The sequence below is a fragment of the Lagopus leucura genome, unplaced genomic scaffold (genome assembly GCF_019238085.1).
Source record: "Lagopus leucura isolate 7727_CA_CO unplaced genomic scaffold, USGS_WTPT01 Super-Scaffold_100002, whole genome shotgun sequence".
NCBI classification, from domain to species: domain Eukaryota; kingdom Metazoa; phylum Chordata; class Aves; order Galliformes; family Phasianidae; genus Lagopus; species Lagopus leucura.
The window spans coordinates 49,036,289-49,053,072 of record NW_024962263.1 but is presented as its reverse complement, the minus strand read 5'-3'; the positions used below and the strand labels follow the sequence as shown (position 1 = coordinate 49,053,072).

At 39.1% G+C, this 16,784-nt stretch overlaps 1 protein-coding gene across 4 annotated transcripts in view; it reads left to right on the top strand.

The window, feature by feature from the left end:
* The first annotated feature begins 9,573 nt into the window (after positions 1–9,573).
* TRAPPC8 (trafficking protein particle complex subunit 8) overlaps positions 9,574–16,784 on the top strand; it is a 48,899-nt gene continuing 41,688 nt past the window's right edge. For 3 of the 4 annotated variants that reach the window (XM_042869099.1, XM_042869098.1, XM_042869097.1), the window contains exons 1-2: positions 9,574–9,814; positions 15,627–15,821. In XM_042869099.1, the coding sequence (XP_042725033.1) occupies positions 9,658–9,814; positions 15,627–15,821 (352 nt within the window). In that variant the 5' untranslated portion in view covers positions 9,574–9,657. The remainder of the gene's footprint in view (positions 9,815–15,626; positions 15,822–16,784) is intronic. The other variant, XM_042869100.1, reaches the window with a different exon arrangement.

The window sequence follows — 16,784 nt, the reverse complement described above, 5'->3', positions numbered from 1 at the left end:
ATTATGAAAAGATATTTTTCTTTAATATTGGGAAAATTTGAATGTAGTATTACTAAGAATGACCAATAACTGTGTGTGTCTCAGTATATACTTTCCAGAATCCAATGCATATTTTGTTACTTAAATGCTTTTACTGAAGCAAAATTGGGTATGACCCACTTTTGAGTGGGTTTTGAGTAAGAAAGCAAGAAGGAAATACAGTAGATTTGGCAACCCCAAGATGAAAGCATCTGCATGTTCTGTATCTCTCAGTTTGTATCTGGCCTGCAGTAAAACTTGTAATCTCCTGTCAAGTGATCTGCATGGAAATTTCCATCACAGATTTGCTTCTGGAGGCAGATGTCACCCTTTTTTGAGCCCAAACTCCATAGTGATGATTATCTCTGCTGAACTTTTAAATATAAACAGTTTTGACAGTCATGTTATTAACACGCCAAATCAAATTTGTAATAACAACAGAAGGATAGCAATATTTCCTGTGCACTTTTTACTCATAAGTTACCTGCTGATGAATAATAAAAGCAAATGTAAGAACATCTTAGAATATCTTAGGTAAAACAAAAAATAATTTTAAATAAAGCTAAACAACAGTATCCATTTTTACAGAAACTGCAACAAAATATGTTCCAGCATATGTGAAATCTTGTCAGATGGAATCAAGTCAATCCATTTTTTTTTTTGTAAGTTACTGCTTATCTTTAGCACCAAATGCAACATGAGGAAAATTGTAATACCAAGGTTGAATTCTTATCTTGTCTATCGTTGTGTTACTTTTGGTGCCACTTGGTTAAGATTTAGATTTCAGTTACACACAAATTTAATTTGTATCACTACATTAATAATATAATGCCATAAAGTATCATTAACCACTGAAAGATAATGAAACACAAAAGCTATGAAAGAAAAATCAATCAGGGGCCAAAACTGTAGTTTTTCCAGTATGTCACAAATTTACAGTTTGATGTAATATAAATATGAATAATGTATGGAAAGCATTTAGTCATCAGTGCTAAAAGGAAAAAATATATATTTTTTAAAAAGCAAATAATCCCTTAAGTGCCTGTCAATGCTATGTGAAAGTAAAACTGGCATTATAATCACTGATATATGAAGAAGTGCCATGAAGACAGTGGTAATTGGAGCACTGGAGTTTTCAGGAGTTACTAGCAACAATTTTTCAGCACAAAATAGGTACCACACACACAGACCTGAGCGTGGTGGGTAGAGGTAGAACGTTTGCTAGGCTGGAAGCTTGTGACTGCCTGAAGAAAAGTGGTCACAACTGATTACGTCAAACAAAGGCAGACAGAGCACAGGCTCAGCCACGCTCTTTCATACGCATATGTGATTATATATGAGTAAGCATTACTTATGTGTTTGTATTTACTGGGTGTAGCAATTGGACAGATTAGTATCATGGGAAAGGTACTATACCAGAGGTCTAATGATGGAAGGGCACAATAGAAAGGTGCTATAAAGGGAGGGAAGGTGATTGTTCACACACATCAGAAGATTACAGGTTCACACAGAAAGACTCCACCAAGGAGATCTCCAGGAAGAGATCCTTCCCTAGTGGCAGTCAGCCCTTAAATGAGGTCTAAGAGAAATGCAGCCAGGCTCCACCCCTTCTGGTTGCACAGGTGAATTGCCTTCACCTGTGCTCCTGGGGCTAACCTGGTCATTTCCTCAGGTGCTCAATCAGTGCTTCAGGCTGTGATTCAACAGTTACCTTACAGTGAGATACACATAGGCACATATGTAGATAAATTCTCTACATCTGCCTGATTTGTTTTCTATTAAAAAAGAAAAAAACAAAAAAAAAAAAGGTCAAGAAACATCATGGTCTTAACAAAAATTAGGATGTATATCAGAAGATTTAATTACATGGTAAATGTTCCACAGTATTTTAGATATTAAAAAATGCTGTTTTATTAAAAGCTCTTTCTGGAAAAAGAAGGAATGCCAATAATTAAAAGTAGATAGCAATCATAAACATGACAATAAAAAAACACCCAAACAAAGCCAAAGAAAATTCAAGTCTAGTAAAACTAGAGACAATAGAAGGAAACCTAAAGTGTAAACACAATAAACTTCTTTATTGTTAGAGTGAAGAAGCACTGGAAAAAGCTTCGCAGAGAGGTGACGGCGACTCCTGTGGTTCTATGAAAATAAGTGAAAGCATCAGTAAATGCTTGGTACTAGGTTGACATAAGAAAGCTAATGATGCAAAATATGTTCAGTGGTTAGCTGCTTAGTGGTATTTGGTAAGGAGAAAATGAAGTATTTATATCTGATCAGAATATTGTACAATTTGCCAGTCTACAAGCTAAATACTAAACCACATTTATTAGAAACAAACATGGTAAAAAGAGTGCACAGATATCTTTCAGTCAATAACTGTAGAAGATCTAGCTGAGGAGTTTTCTGCCTTGCTGAGTGTACAATGGAAATCCTGCAAAGTTGAACTCATACAACATAGTTGACCTCATAATTTATAAAATGTAAAAGATGAAGTTCAGTCAATAAAAGCATATTAACACTCTCTAAGAGTTTTGGAAAAAGGCCTCATCAGCTGAACTCAGGTTATTCTTCGCTGAACTTAAAAATATATTGATGTTTGCTACTGTGCTGAGGTAATACACTTAGGAACAGTATTTAACTTGATACTTTGTGGTCTTCAAACTAAAATGAATTAGTATTGTATAATAAGGCACATTGGAAAAAAATGTTATATTACAGATCTTACAAAATAGCATCAAAACCTTAAAAACCCAGTAGCTGGTAATAATTTCATGAATAATCTGGAAACAAATTTAAAAATTAAAATAATGTTTTGGGTTTTTTTGGGTCTGTTTTTGCAGAGCCAAAAGTGCAGAAGAAGTAATAAATGGTGATGACAACTGACATTACAGAATCAATCTGGTTTCCAGGATAAACTGGGCTCATTCAACTATCATGCGTTCTGAAGTAGCCAAACGTAAGCTCATATACTTTAGTTCTAAAAGAGTAAGAAGTAGCCAAATACAATGAAAGGATGAGAAGGTTCTAGGAGGCAATATCTTGAAGATACTGATATTTGCCTGCTAGGATGACATCAACAATGGTTATCAAAGCCATGATATTTACAGAATGTAGTCTCCTGTGAAGGTATGTGAGCATCACCTTGACAGAGAAGAACTGGAAACATCATAACAACACAGGGCTGTATGAAAAAACACGGCACATTGTTCCCTCCTGATCCCTAAACGTGGCTTCAGAAGTCCCTTCAGTCAAGGACTAGAATACTCTACTCAGCCTATGACCACAGATTGTCTGACTAAAAGTGCATTAAGGAAACTGGGATAACAGAATGGGACTGGATACAGAGAGACTGCTCCGTAGCAAAGGCTCTGGAATAAATTTTCCCTTGTATATCTTGCACATGCATATAGTGAATATTGCTTCTGAACCACAGCACATTTTCCCACCCACGCATAAGCCATGGCTTTGCAGTTGAAAATACTGTTGAAGTACAAATATTTGTTGACAGGCTTACAAAGAGCCCACTGAGCTGCCTTTCCTTCTTGTTCCCTGTCATGCTTAAAAATGCTAAAATAGTAGAGGAGTTTCTCACTTGAGTTTACTGTCATTTATGCAGGTCAAAATGAAGCAAGTATTTCCCACTTCAAAACAGGAGACACTAGAAAACATACGTACGTAAGACAGTAATGCTGTTGCTTTGAAATAGGATATTTATTCAGTTTCAGTGAGCGTCCTGATGGGATGACTCTTCCTCTATTTACCTGCTTTTAATGAAGCTATTATATGAGAAAGTAATCTCCAACAATTATATTATTCAGCATAGCCTTCTAAAACATTAATGTCTTAACCTTTGCTAAAGTGAGTCATAAAATTAAGTAATTGAGTAAGATCAATTAGATGCATACTGCCAGGTGACAGCATGTGTAGCCATTACATTGGTTTTATAAAATAACTGTAATCTCTAACATGCCCTTGTGCCTTGAAGAACTAGGGAAAATCCTGCTACGTACACTTTAATTGTTAGCATTTTAAGAGAAAGAATAAAATCTTTTGGTTAATTCATGAAATTACTTAATTTCCATGCTTCTTTCATGAAGTAGTAATGAAAAAAAGCAGTACCTGAAATTTATTGTTGGTTGTCAGCATATAGAAAAATAATCTATTGAAAGCCAACTAACTTTAAAAACCTTCTTTAGTACTTTTCTCAGTTCCTTTTGTCTGATGCAGACTGTATCTGGGGCTCCCATATAGAACCACCAAACCTCCCACCTCAGCCACAAGGACTTCCCATCAGGTTTAATCTTTCTAACCTGAAACCATTACTATGCCCTGTTCATCTAATCAGAGATTTGGATCCAATGCTTTTTCCTGGCAGTACTGCCCAGATACAGCTTTGTACGTCGTTTTGTTGTTGTTCTTGTTTTTCTTGGTGTTTCTTTGTTTCTTTTTCTTCCTATGCCTCCTTTTGTTTTATTTATATAGTATTGCCTGATCAGTGCTTTTTTGATCAATTTGAAGAATAAATGTAACAAATGTAACAAATCACTTGGTTTTCTTTCAGACTTCACCTTGTCATGTCTGTTACAAAAACAAGAAGTGGAAGAAAGAGATTATATCCTGTGGTCGTGCTTTTCCAGTTTAGGAGCCAGCACTATCAGACTCCAACACGCTTTTCCTTCCTCTGTTTCCTTTCTTTCCCAAATAGAAAAATAATAATTATCTGTTCGGTTCTAGTTCCTAACAGTGTAGATGACTCTCTTGTAGGCAATATGCTATCTGAAAGCTGCTGAAAGAGGATATTTACTCTTTCTCCCTGCCTTCCATCTCTTCCCAAGCTGAGAGCTACATTCCGACAAATACCAGAGACAAAACAATTCAGACCAGAGTTAATTCCTTTATGCTTCAGATGAAAGTGCATCTCCAGAACTTGAATAGTATAGAACAATATAAGTAACATTTCCTTCATTCAGCAGGAAGACTTATGAGGAAAGATAAATATTAATAAACAGAATTACACAAACACTGCCTCTCTGTTGTCAGCTTTTTGGCTGAGCAAACAGCAGCAGTGCTTTCAGTGCAGGCAGCAGTAAATGACTGAAGTCACCCCAGAATGGAAGGCATAGCTATGTCTATATTTACAATTAGTGCAGCCTGGAAGTGAATTTTGTAGACTGGATCAGCTGATACTTTTTGCCTTCTGGGCTGAGTGAACGTAATGACTGCGCCCATAGAAAGCACTTTATAGTTCAGTTACATCTAAAATCATTCCTTCACACAAACCCAAAGCATGCTTGCTTCTCATTCAAACCGAAACTGTGACAAAGTTATGTCCTCTATGTTGTCCCTGCATGCCCATTTCATGCCATGTAAGGTTTTATCAGCTCCCTGCTGTTTCTGCAGATGGCTGAGGTTGCTCACAGCCCAGGTTTCCTTTGCAAGACCTGGTCCCAGCTCCTGCTCTGAGCCACTGCTCAGCCACAGTTTGGTGCAACTCTGGTCAAGTGGTAAGCTGGAACACTTTAAAAACAGGGTTAATTTTCAGATGTCTTAGTTCTTTTCTTCAGCCAATGGTGCACTGTCCATCCACTTGAGAAGCAGAGCCAGATTTATGGAGGTAAAAAGTTTTGTTTTGTTTTGTTTTCTTACATCAGTAAATGAGGCTAAGATTGGCTTGAATTCCTTTGTGAATCCGCTCCTTAAGTAGATATGCACATGGTGGCTCTGAAGATAAATAGGAACGCCCTGTAGTTACTTTTATTGTTGATTTGATTCAGCTACAACTAGGGTTGAAAGAATTATTAAACAGGGCATAGCTCAAAGGTTTTACATGCTATTTGGACTGTTTCAAGCTCTCCCTAAACTCTCCAGACACAAAAAAATGCAGAGAACACGGAACTTAGAAGAACTTTTCCCAAGAGAAATAGGATCATGACCTTAATCTGAAAAATTTCCATGTTTCTCTTTCTCTTTTCTATATTTTTTTTTCCCCAAAAAAGTAATCATTTTCACTCACAAGGAATCTAAACAGAGTGCTGTCAAGGAATGGTGCAAACTCAGATAACAAAATGGTTACTTGAAAATATTACTTGTCCCATCTTTTTGCATACAATAGAGGCTGTTTTTTTTCTTTGTTTTGTTTAAATTTGTATTTCTTTCTCCTCAGTTGGCCTGAGGTCTGATAGATGAATCATCTGCCTGACTGTTAGGACTATTAAATACTAGTAATATTGAGATGACCTTTCTATGACTGTTTAACTGCTTGCTGTGTATTAAGATACATTTTGCAGTTAAAAATTCCACCACTGCTTTAAGTATAGATTTTTTCATTAATATTATTTTTGAGGAAAAGTATGTTTAACATGTTTGCTTGGTTTGGTCTATTTTATTGATTGATGGATTTGTAATGCTGTGAAAAGTAATCTGTTTGCGGACAGACAAGAGATTCTTATCATACAAAACACAGGAAATCTCAAATTGATTTTATCCCCAGGAGTAATATCTGGTGAACAATAGAAAATTGCCAGTATTGTTCTGATGCATTTATTATTATTGTAGGATTTTACAGTACACAGAGCTTTATTTATGTAACTAAATACCTAGGAAAAATGCCCTATGTGATCCAGGAAATAGTTGATTGTTAACTGAGAATCTACTGTTCGAATCATTTTAATTTTCTCCTTATGCCTCCGACAGTACTTACTTAAATACGTAGAAATGGAGAACTAGAAAATCTGTTTCAATAAAACAATAGTGAGACACTATTCTCTTTTCAGGGAAAGATTACTGTTAAGGAACCTTTGCAAGTTCCTCTGTACTAAGAACGTTGCTGTCTTACTCAGAATATTGAAGTTTAACTGAATAGCAAAAATGTTTAAGTTCAGCACCTCAAATCTTCCAGAAAGCACACACAAATAACATGAAAATTTTCGGCTTCCCTGTGGACTAGGGTAGCAACAATGCATATGCTAGAAATATAGTATCTGGTCTTAAACCACAATCAAAACTGACCATATTAAAAGCTACAGCATGTAGCTCAAGGAAATTATATCTTCTGCTGTATGTCAGTACTAGACACAGCGTGTCAAACTTAATTTTTGTCCTTGTGTGACTGGCACAAATCCAGGATCTTGTATATGCGTGTTGCTACCTTCCTAAAGAGAAAGTGAAGCTGCAGTGCTGTTTCTGAAATTTATTCCCACTGAGATGCATCGATAGAAGTATTATTTCTTCCAGTGGGCAGCAGGTTTATTGACAGTGGTTGCTCCAGACTGGCTGAAGTTTGTAGTTCTACTTTGTCTTGAAGTAAAAGACAAAATAAAGCAAAAACAAAACAAACTCCAACCAGCCAGGCCTCCCCCCCCCCAATAAACTAACAACAAGCTTTACCTCTTCCTCTGTCTCACCTTTATGTTTGCATGAGCTGTATCAGTTTCTTACCCAAATATACATAGGACATATATCATCCTTTCTTGTCCTACCTCTAAACCTACGATGTGAGGATGTGATTTTGCATCACTAGCCATGTGCCCATGTGTGTGTGAAAGACCTGTAGGTGCTGGGGCAGTGGCTGTGGCCCCAGCTTTGGCAGGGAGCAAATCCACAGCCTAAGCAACTGGTCTAGTTGCCTGATATGGACTTGCTTGCAAAATCACCTTCTAATGACTTCTGTCAAGTATGCTAAAGTGTACCATTTTCCACACCTGGCATGGTAGGGTGGAAGGGAGTGAAAAATCAAACCTGCAGCAGCAAAGCAACAGCAGTAGAGCCTATGCACTTTCAAGATCAGTTTTTTTCAGTAATGCCTTCTTTATTTTTACAATTGAGAGAGTGGACATATTTTTGTCTCCATGATTTTCTTTGTTCTGCTTTCTTCAAGACACCCTTTCTTACTTTTTCATTCTCTTATCTAGACATCCCTGTCCCACCCTATCACATTACACAGTCTCACTTCTTTCCCACATAACTCCACTTCTGTTTCTCCTCTGCAAAAGAAGCAGTATTTTCAGCTAAATTATCCAGATGGCTAGAATTTGGGATTATGATTATGACTTCTTATCAGTCCCTCTGTAATTCTATCAACTGTTAATCCTACATATTAGTAGGCTGACTTTAAAAGCAAAATTTTGCGCCCAAATTGACAGGCTTGGGAATTATAGAAGTAATTAAAGATGATATATTACATTTCTTCAGATGTACCTTCTGCCTTGTAAATGATGTTATTTTAATCCTCTGACAGTGGTATTTTTAGCAAACAGATCTGAGATACAAACACACTGAGCTACTGTGTTCCTTGAAGTTGGGGGTGTTACTGTCTCTTTGGTAGAGCAAACGAGTCAGAGGCTGAATCAAAGGTTCTAAGCCATGGGAAAACATGGGAAGTGAAACTGAATCTCTGCTAAAAAGGCACCAGGATGTTCAATATTTAAAAATAGCTTTTAATGTCAAATCAGTTGTGGTTAGGACTGGGACTTCTTTGCTCCATATCAATCTACCAGATGTAGTCTGTGTGCTGTTCTGAAGCACAGGATTAAGGGGGATGGGGGAAATGCACTGTTGTTTCCACATGCCAGGTGGAGGTCCTACTTTATCTCTGGAAACATTATTTTGGACTATCTCTTTGGAGAGCTTCCAAACATGGACGAACCATAAATATCTGCAGAAAGTTGGCCTTTGACTTTTTCTAGTATCCATCAAAACCAAAATATTTTTAATGCCATCTTGAGTAGCTTTTGGATAGCATTTCCAGGATCAGCCGTTGAAGAGTGCCCAGAGGAGAGCCATGAATATGACTGGAGGGCTGGAGCATCTCTCTTATGAACACAGGGTGAGGGAGATGGGGTTGATTAGTCTGGAGAACAGAAAGCTCTGAAGAGACCTCATTGCAGCCTTCCATACTTGAGGGGAACTCACAAGCTGGAGGGGGACCGACTTTTTACATAGTCTGATAGTGACAAGACAAGAGGGAATGGCTTTAAACTAAAAGGGAGGAGATTTAGGTTAGATATAAGGAGGAAATCCTTTACACACAGGGTGGTGAGGTACTGGCACAGCTGCGCAGAGAAGCTGTGGTGCCCCATCCCTGGAGGCACTCAAGGCCAGGTTGAATGGGGCCCTGGGCAGCTGAGCTGGGAATGGGTTTTCAACCAGGATGGATTCATTCTGTACTATCAACAGAAATAACCTCATCTTCTTTTTGTTTTTAAAAGATCACACACTTAAACCGCAGAATAAGGAGAACGGTGCTCAAGCGCTCCCTGACCTCCTCCAGCTTGTAACCGCGACCACGGCCTCGACTACCACCCGCCTCACGAGATCCCGTCGCTACCTGCCAGAAAGCGGCGGTCGCCAGCGGCTTCCGCCCCGTCGGACCGCGCCGACAGCTCCGTCGTGCGGGGCTGAGCCTCGGCCACCCCGCGGCCACCGTCGCCTCCCCCTCGGCCCCGCCCCTCGCGGCCAATCACATGAGCGAGCGCGGGGGCCGCCGGGACGGGCGCTAGCCGAGGCGCTCGACGGAGGCGCGACATGGCGGCGCGGGCCGCCTGCTGAGTGTTCGGCCGGCTGCGGCCTCGGCAGGAGAAGCGGAGCTCGGCGGAACGAGGTGACGGGTCCTGCTTTGGCTCCCCGACGGTGGCGGCGATGGCACAGTGCGTGCAGTCGGTGCAGGAGTTCATCCAGGACTCGTTCGTGCCCTTGGTGGCCGCGTTGTGCAGCGAGGAGGCGGAGCGGCTGACCCGCAGGAACAACCTGAGCTTCGCCGAGCTGGTGAAGCCCTTCTGCCGCCTCACCTCGGAAGGTCGGTGCCGGCCGTGGGGGTGGGGAAGTCGCCGCCGCTCCCTTCCTCCCGCGGGGGCGAGGGGCAGGGCGGGGGGGAGCAGCCTTACTCCGGGCTACCGGTGCGGGGCCCGGGCGTCCCGGGCTGGCCGGGTTGCCCTTTGGCTGGGCTGCTTCCATTTGTTGGGCTTTTTTTTTTTTTTTTTTTTTTTTCTTTTTGCTCTGTGTAACCTTGGAAGTCAGGCTGTTCTTGGAGGCATGGCAAAAGGCGGCAGGGTCGAGGGAAAAGGTATCTTTAAAGCGTGTTCGTCCGAGTTGCTGTCTGCCTTATGTTTGGAGCGGGTGCTCTGGCTGTGTGCCTTCTTGCTACCCAGCTTCGGAAAGCATGGCTGGTCTTGCAGCTGAAGTCACAACCAGCATTCTGGAAGGAGTTTACACGGGTAGATAGCGGTAGGACGGGGGAAACGGTTTAAAACTAAAGGGAGGGAGATTTAGAGTAGATGCTGGTGGGGAAGCTCTTTACTGAGGGAATGGTGAGATGCTGCTGGGATGGGTTACTCAGGGAGACTGGATGCCCTATCTCTAGAAGTGTTTAAGGCCAGGTTGGGTGGGCCCTGGGTAGTTGGTCTAGTATTTGATCTAGCAGCTGACAGCCCTGCCAAGAGGCAAGGGAGCTGGAACTTGATGACCCTTGGAGTCCTTTCCAACTCAAGCCATTCTATGATTCTTTCACCTCTTGTTTTGTCATATGTACTTCTTTGTTGATGCTCCTGTGAGTGGGGGCTGTGCAGACAGAAGGCGAGAACTGAACTGGTTATATGTCATAGATAAAAACAGCTGTATAGAATTCCAGTAAAACTAGGAATTGACTGTTTCAAAGAAAAAAAATCAGGTTCTTTAATATGTAAAACAGGTATTAACTTAATCTAATCTATGCTTTTCAGTCCATTCTTTATCAGAAAAGAACTGCAGAACTGCTCATCAGTGTAGCAGTGCGGTGGCTTTTGTCATATTAGGTTTTTGGCAGACACTTAGCTCAGAGAGACTTCAGCTTTGTGTCTTGTGTTGAGAAAACAGAGCAAGAAGATGAGGCTTGTGCTGTCTCTGAAGCTAGGTGTTTTGTGTTGTTGTTTAAGTGAATAGCAACAACTTGAAAGCCAGTGTATGTGAAAGTTTACCTTTATTTTCTGGCAAGCTTAGAAATCATAATAGTCATATTTGAGCATTACTTCATTATAATTTTTTTTGTCTTTTTATAATTTTTTTTTTTTAAGTAGGGAGCATATAAACAGGAGTGGGAACAGCTGTTTACAAGGGTGGATAGTGATAGACAAGGGGGAGTGGTTTTAATCTGAGACAGGGGAGGTTTAGATTAGATATTAGGAGTAAGTTTTTCACACAGAGGGTGGTGATGCACTGGAACAGGTTGTCCAAGGAGGCTGTGGATGCCCCATCCCTGGAGGCATTCAAGGGATGTGGCTCTGGGCAGCCTGGTCTGGTGATTGGTGACCTTGCACATAGCAGGGGGTTGAAACTAGGTGATCATTGTGGTCCTTTTTAACCCAGGCCATTCTATGGTTCTGTGATCTTAGCACTCCTGAGCTATGTGGAATGCAGCACAGATTAAACAAAAACAAAACCACAAAGGCAGAAGATCAGAGCCTTGAAGTTTTGAAGTTCCTAATATTATTGAACATCTGTTTTGGTTCCTTGATAAAAAGTAGAAAATAAAACGAGGCATACTGCTCAAAGTGAAGCAATCATTCTGAAGGACTTTCAGTTTTCTTGTTGCTCAGTTGTAACTATTCTTGTTCTGACTACTGTAGCAGTTAAGGAACCTTCAAATCTCATTCATCCACGGTATTTCGGTGTAAGTGTAGATCCCTATGCCATATCAGTGCCTATAAACTGAACCGTTGTTCCTCCTATTTTTACTCTCTAAGGAGTTGGTTATGGCTAAAGTTTAAATTCCCTCCATGTGCTGTAAGACTTTGATCTTGTTAGTTGGTATACTGGTAATGATTTTCTGTATTCCTCTGAAAGCTTGCGTAGGAAAGCTCTACTATTTAAATTTTATTAACTCATAACTTGATATTTCTGTGATAGGTGTTCTGTAGGTTCTATAGAGTAGTTGTATAAACAAACAAACATGCTTGTTTTTATCTAAATCACTGTGATCCAGTTTTCATTTCTTAAGCACAGGTGTGAGATTGTCAAGAGGAATGTTTGGGAAAAGACATCCTTACTGTTCTCTCTAAGCTGCCAAACTGATAGTAAAAAGTACCCTTCTGAAGGCCTGACCCAGGCTGGGAGGACTCATACACTGAAGTGGGTGCAGTGAAGTTTGTGACCACCCTACTATATGTGCTGTCACAGTGTTCAGCACACTGCTGGCTGGATTGCAGTTACTCACTCCAAGTCTGGCTTTTTCTGCCAGCTTCATGGAAAATGCATTGCTGTGTGCAGTAAGCAACTTCTCAGGGTGGAAGCTGGTATACATGTGAGGGTAGGCAGATTGGTAATAAGTACTTTTTCTTCAGACAGAGAACTAGTTAAGTGCAGTAAAATTGTTGTAGAGTTTGCACAACAGTAAATAGTTTCACTTATCTTCCAGATACAAGGATGTCAGTGACAGGAAAGTGTGCCTGTTGCAGTCTGCACAATCACTGTTGTATGAATTCTGCTAACTGTATCCCATATATGAGATTCTGGAAACAGTAAAGTTTTTTGAATTGCTATGTGATAGTAGGTTTGGCCAGCCATTAGCATTTTTCCATGGTGCTTTTCATTGCCAATTGAGAGAGAGAGAGAGAGAGAGAGAGAGAAAGAGAGAGAGGCAACGTATAGCATAGCAGATTGTGTGCATGTGCACCTGCCTCCAATGGCTATTTTACTATTTATGATTGTTTTGCTGACTTCAGTTTTAAGCACTAATTTTCTTAATAGGGAAGGAAATAGGGTGTAGTTTTCTTACTAGTACTTATTTCTTTACCTGATGATGGCTTCACTGAATTTGTAATATAAGCTTTTGTATTCATGCATGTCATTAGTGCACTTATGTTGGTTCTTGAACTCTTCTGTTAATTGAGAAGGTCCTTTACTGGTTTGCTTCTGTGTTCTTAGTTCAGTTACAGTATAGATTCTTCTCTGTAGTCTGGGGTTTCTGTAGTTTACCACAGTTCATCAGTGCTCTCCCTTAGAGAAAGTCCTGCTCTATGTTCAGAATAGTTGTTCGTCAAAACAAAGCTGGACTTTCTGCTGTGCACTTGTTGCTCATTCTTCAAACGTTAAGAGAGATGAAGGCACAGACTGCTGCTTGGCTATTCAGGTGGTATTGAACCATTTGCTTCTTGCTCTTGCTGAGCCCAAGGAGATCAGCTAATTTCAAACAGAAGCCCACAGACATACAGGATAGATGCAGTGGCCCTCTGTGCTAAGTACTGGTCAGTACTAATTGACTGATGAACTTCTGCCCCTGAATGACTTGATGGGTTGCAAGGATATTTTTGGCTACATCAACATAAGCAAGTAGTGATGTTAGGGAATCCTGAGTGCAAGTTAAGAGTGCTTCTAAGTGTAGTAGTATAGATGTTCTTAATTAAACTACTCTTGTTATTGAATGATAAATAATTAAAAAAATATATATTGAGAGAGCAACTTCATTTTTCCAGTTAAATTTTGACTTTAGACAAAAACAAAATCCCAAGCTTTCTTTCTTGAAAGTAATAAGGGCTATTACAAGGTGTATTGTAGATTTTATACCTTCATACTTATTCTTAAAGCAGCAGTATGTTTTTTTAACTGCCATGTTTGTTGGTGATGGTTGCTATTGAATTTAACAAACACATTTTGTGTAGGCAAGTTTTGTTTAACATAGCACCTCTTTTTTTTTTTATGGTGCTCTAAAAATGTTATGTGAATTAATGCTGTCTTGGTGGAAGTAGTAGTACATAGCTGAAGGAACAGGTGTCCTTTCAAGATAGCTGTGGTTACTTTTTAGCCAAATCATTTTTTTGCCCTTGAAGTGTAAGGGGGGAACTTCTCATAGCTGTCTGATTCTAAGCTTTAAATAAGGAAGTGTAGGGGGAAGGCTGTTTATTTGGTGAGCTTAGTTTGATGTTAAAATTCTTTTAGTGAGCATTTTAGCCAGTGCTTGAGTTTTCTTAAATTCTGATAGGAAAGATATTCTAGTGCACATTATTACCTTGGACAAAAGATTGTCTGAGATCTCATTGTATATTTCCTTCAGTAGTCCACAATCTATTGTAATAGATTGTAATATTATAGATACAATATTGTAATAGATTTTTATTAGGGATTAAGGCAAGAATTCTGAATGTCCAGTTATGTTCTTCCTGGTAGTCCTTAGGGTTGCACGTATGCCAAAAGACTCATCTATATCTTGTATGTGCCTTTCTATGTTTCCCATGTTTATGGCTGTAGGAAGGACAGCAGGGATGAGCTTTCTTATAGCTACACTGGTAAAGACAAATTGGTCTCTTAGTTCTGTGTCCCTGCTGGTTCCTCTTGCTTTTAATCTTTTCAGCAATCATGTGGCTGTAGTGTTAGTAATTTGAGGATTAATAATTCATCTATCTGATATGGTGGGGGAGGGGGAAGAGGAATGTACAATTCTACAAATGGAGCTCTGCGTTTACAAATTATATGAAGCTCAATTATTGCTTCTGGTAAAATGTAGTGCTATCTGTAAGATAGAGGAGAGATTGTAGCCTGGTCATTTTTCTAGAAGGAATGAATAAGCTAGACCTTAAACTGGAAGGTGGACCAATACAGATAAGTGTAAAGACTAACTTTCTTGTGAAGGGTTTTCTTACTTTTCAGGACACTGACAGGTCTTCTGATGCCCACTCCCATACCCTCCCCTTACAAAACCAAATAAACAATAACTAAAAAAAGCAGACAAACAAACAAAAGACCAAAAAACAGGAAACCACAAAACAAAAGCAGGGACGTGGGGATTAAAAGTAATTCCATATTATTAGAGGAAGAAAGTGTGATCTCTACCTGTGATAGTTTAGCTTTTATTATATGCAAAACAAAGGAAACTACGTGCATGCATTTGTGTGCCATTTCAACATTAACCTTCTATGAAATATTCTTGTTTGATAATCAACTTTGTTGAACTTTGACTTGTCCTCTAGACTTGGTACTAGAATTCAGATGCTTGTTTCCTGTGGATTTGGGACAATTTCTTTCACAGTGTTCTCTGTCTGGTGGATTTCTTAGAGAAGTACCTCTTAAAAAGAGGGCATCATTTTGGGGATAAGTAACACAAAGCCCAGGCAGCATAAACCATGGTGTGATGTTAACATAAGGCTCATTTTAATAGTGAATCCACTTATCTTTTGGAGTACTTTTATTGGCAAGCATCTACTTAATTTTCTCTAGACAAGCAGTCTCTCTGAACTAACTTAAACACTTGTCATTTGTTTGTGGTTCTTGCACAAATGTTTTATCTGTGGACACTTTCCCTGTGTTTTTGTGGCTGCATGCAGCAATCCACTGTTTTGTGCAGGCTTCTGCGTAATTCTGAAACCAGTATTTAAAGTTCATATCATTTCCTTCTGGAAGGCTTCTGAACTAAGCTCTGCTTACCTTTTTCAGTTTGTCTAAATGAACTTGATGTTGAGCATTAAGTAACTTTTTCCTTCTCCCTAATCCCTACTTCATTCTTTGGCGCTTAGTTATTATGGACTCAGATATTAAATTGGTAGTGAAGTTCAATGGAGAAATGTTGAAGAAAGTTTGCTGGAGAAATGCTAATTTATGTTAACTATTGTAACAACTGTACTCTTTTTTTTCCTTTCTTTCAGTTCACATGAGAGATCCTAATAATCAGCTTCACGTAATTAAAAATCTGAAGATTGCTGTCAACAACATTATTACTCAGCCACCTCAGCATGGTGCCATTCGGAAGCTTCTGAATGATGTTGTGTCTATCAGTCAGCCTGCTGAAGGACTAGTAGCTAACGTAATCACAGCTGGAGATTATGATCTCAACATTAGCGGTAAGTAATGATGTTGTATTTTTCTGTAATTCAAATTAGTTTGTACTGTAAGGTTTCTAATCTTGCTATCAAGTTTGTAGCATACGTTGAAGTTGCTTTCAGAATTGATCAGTTTGATAATTGCAGTTTTCAGTATTAAAAATTGACTCGGGTAGCTTTGTTTTTATACACTTCAAAAGAATAGTTGAATGCAATTAGTAATTCCTAGGTTAAATTTGTTTCCCGGTGTTGTAGTTCTTGTGAACTTCTGCAAAAAAAAAAATGTTATGCTATAGAAAACGATCTCAATTTGGTTTTCTAATTAGCTTATCAGATTAGAGTGTTTTTTTGTTTTTTTTTTTTGACAAATCTGCAGTACTTACTGTTATTACTAATGTATGGGCTTACTTTGAAGTGAGACCTCCTGGCTTATTTTGTTGGTCCACTCCTGCTTAATGCTTACAGTTCATAAAGTCGTCACGAACAATTGATGGATAAAGAAGTTTTGAGGAAAAATGAGCAAATTTTTGCCTCACTGTTTTTTTTTTTTCTGTTGAACTCAGTGCTTTGTATCTCAATGTCAGAATGATCAGAAGAACGGTTTAGCAATGTTTTTTTTTTCCCCAATCTCCAAGGGTAAGACATAGTGAATAACAGCAATTGAGATCTGATCTTGAGAGCTGAGAAGATTAAACTCCTCCCAGTTTAAATCCTAATCCATTAAAGCCTTTGAGTACATACTTAATTCAAAGCATGTATGCATTGCCCTATTTAAATATAAGTCATTTGCTGTACATAGTTTGGCTTACTTGAGCATAGTTAGGCATGCAGTGAGGAAGTTGAGTCTCTTATAGGAAAAGACAGAGTTTTCATAATTTCTTTTTAACAGCAAATTCATGAAGATTAGTAGCTGATACTGTATTTTTTAATGTTGATAATGAAAAATGCATAATTCTACAATTTCAATTCCTAATGTGGGAAGCT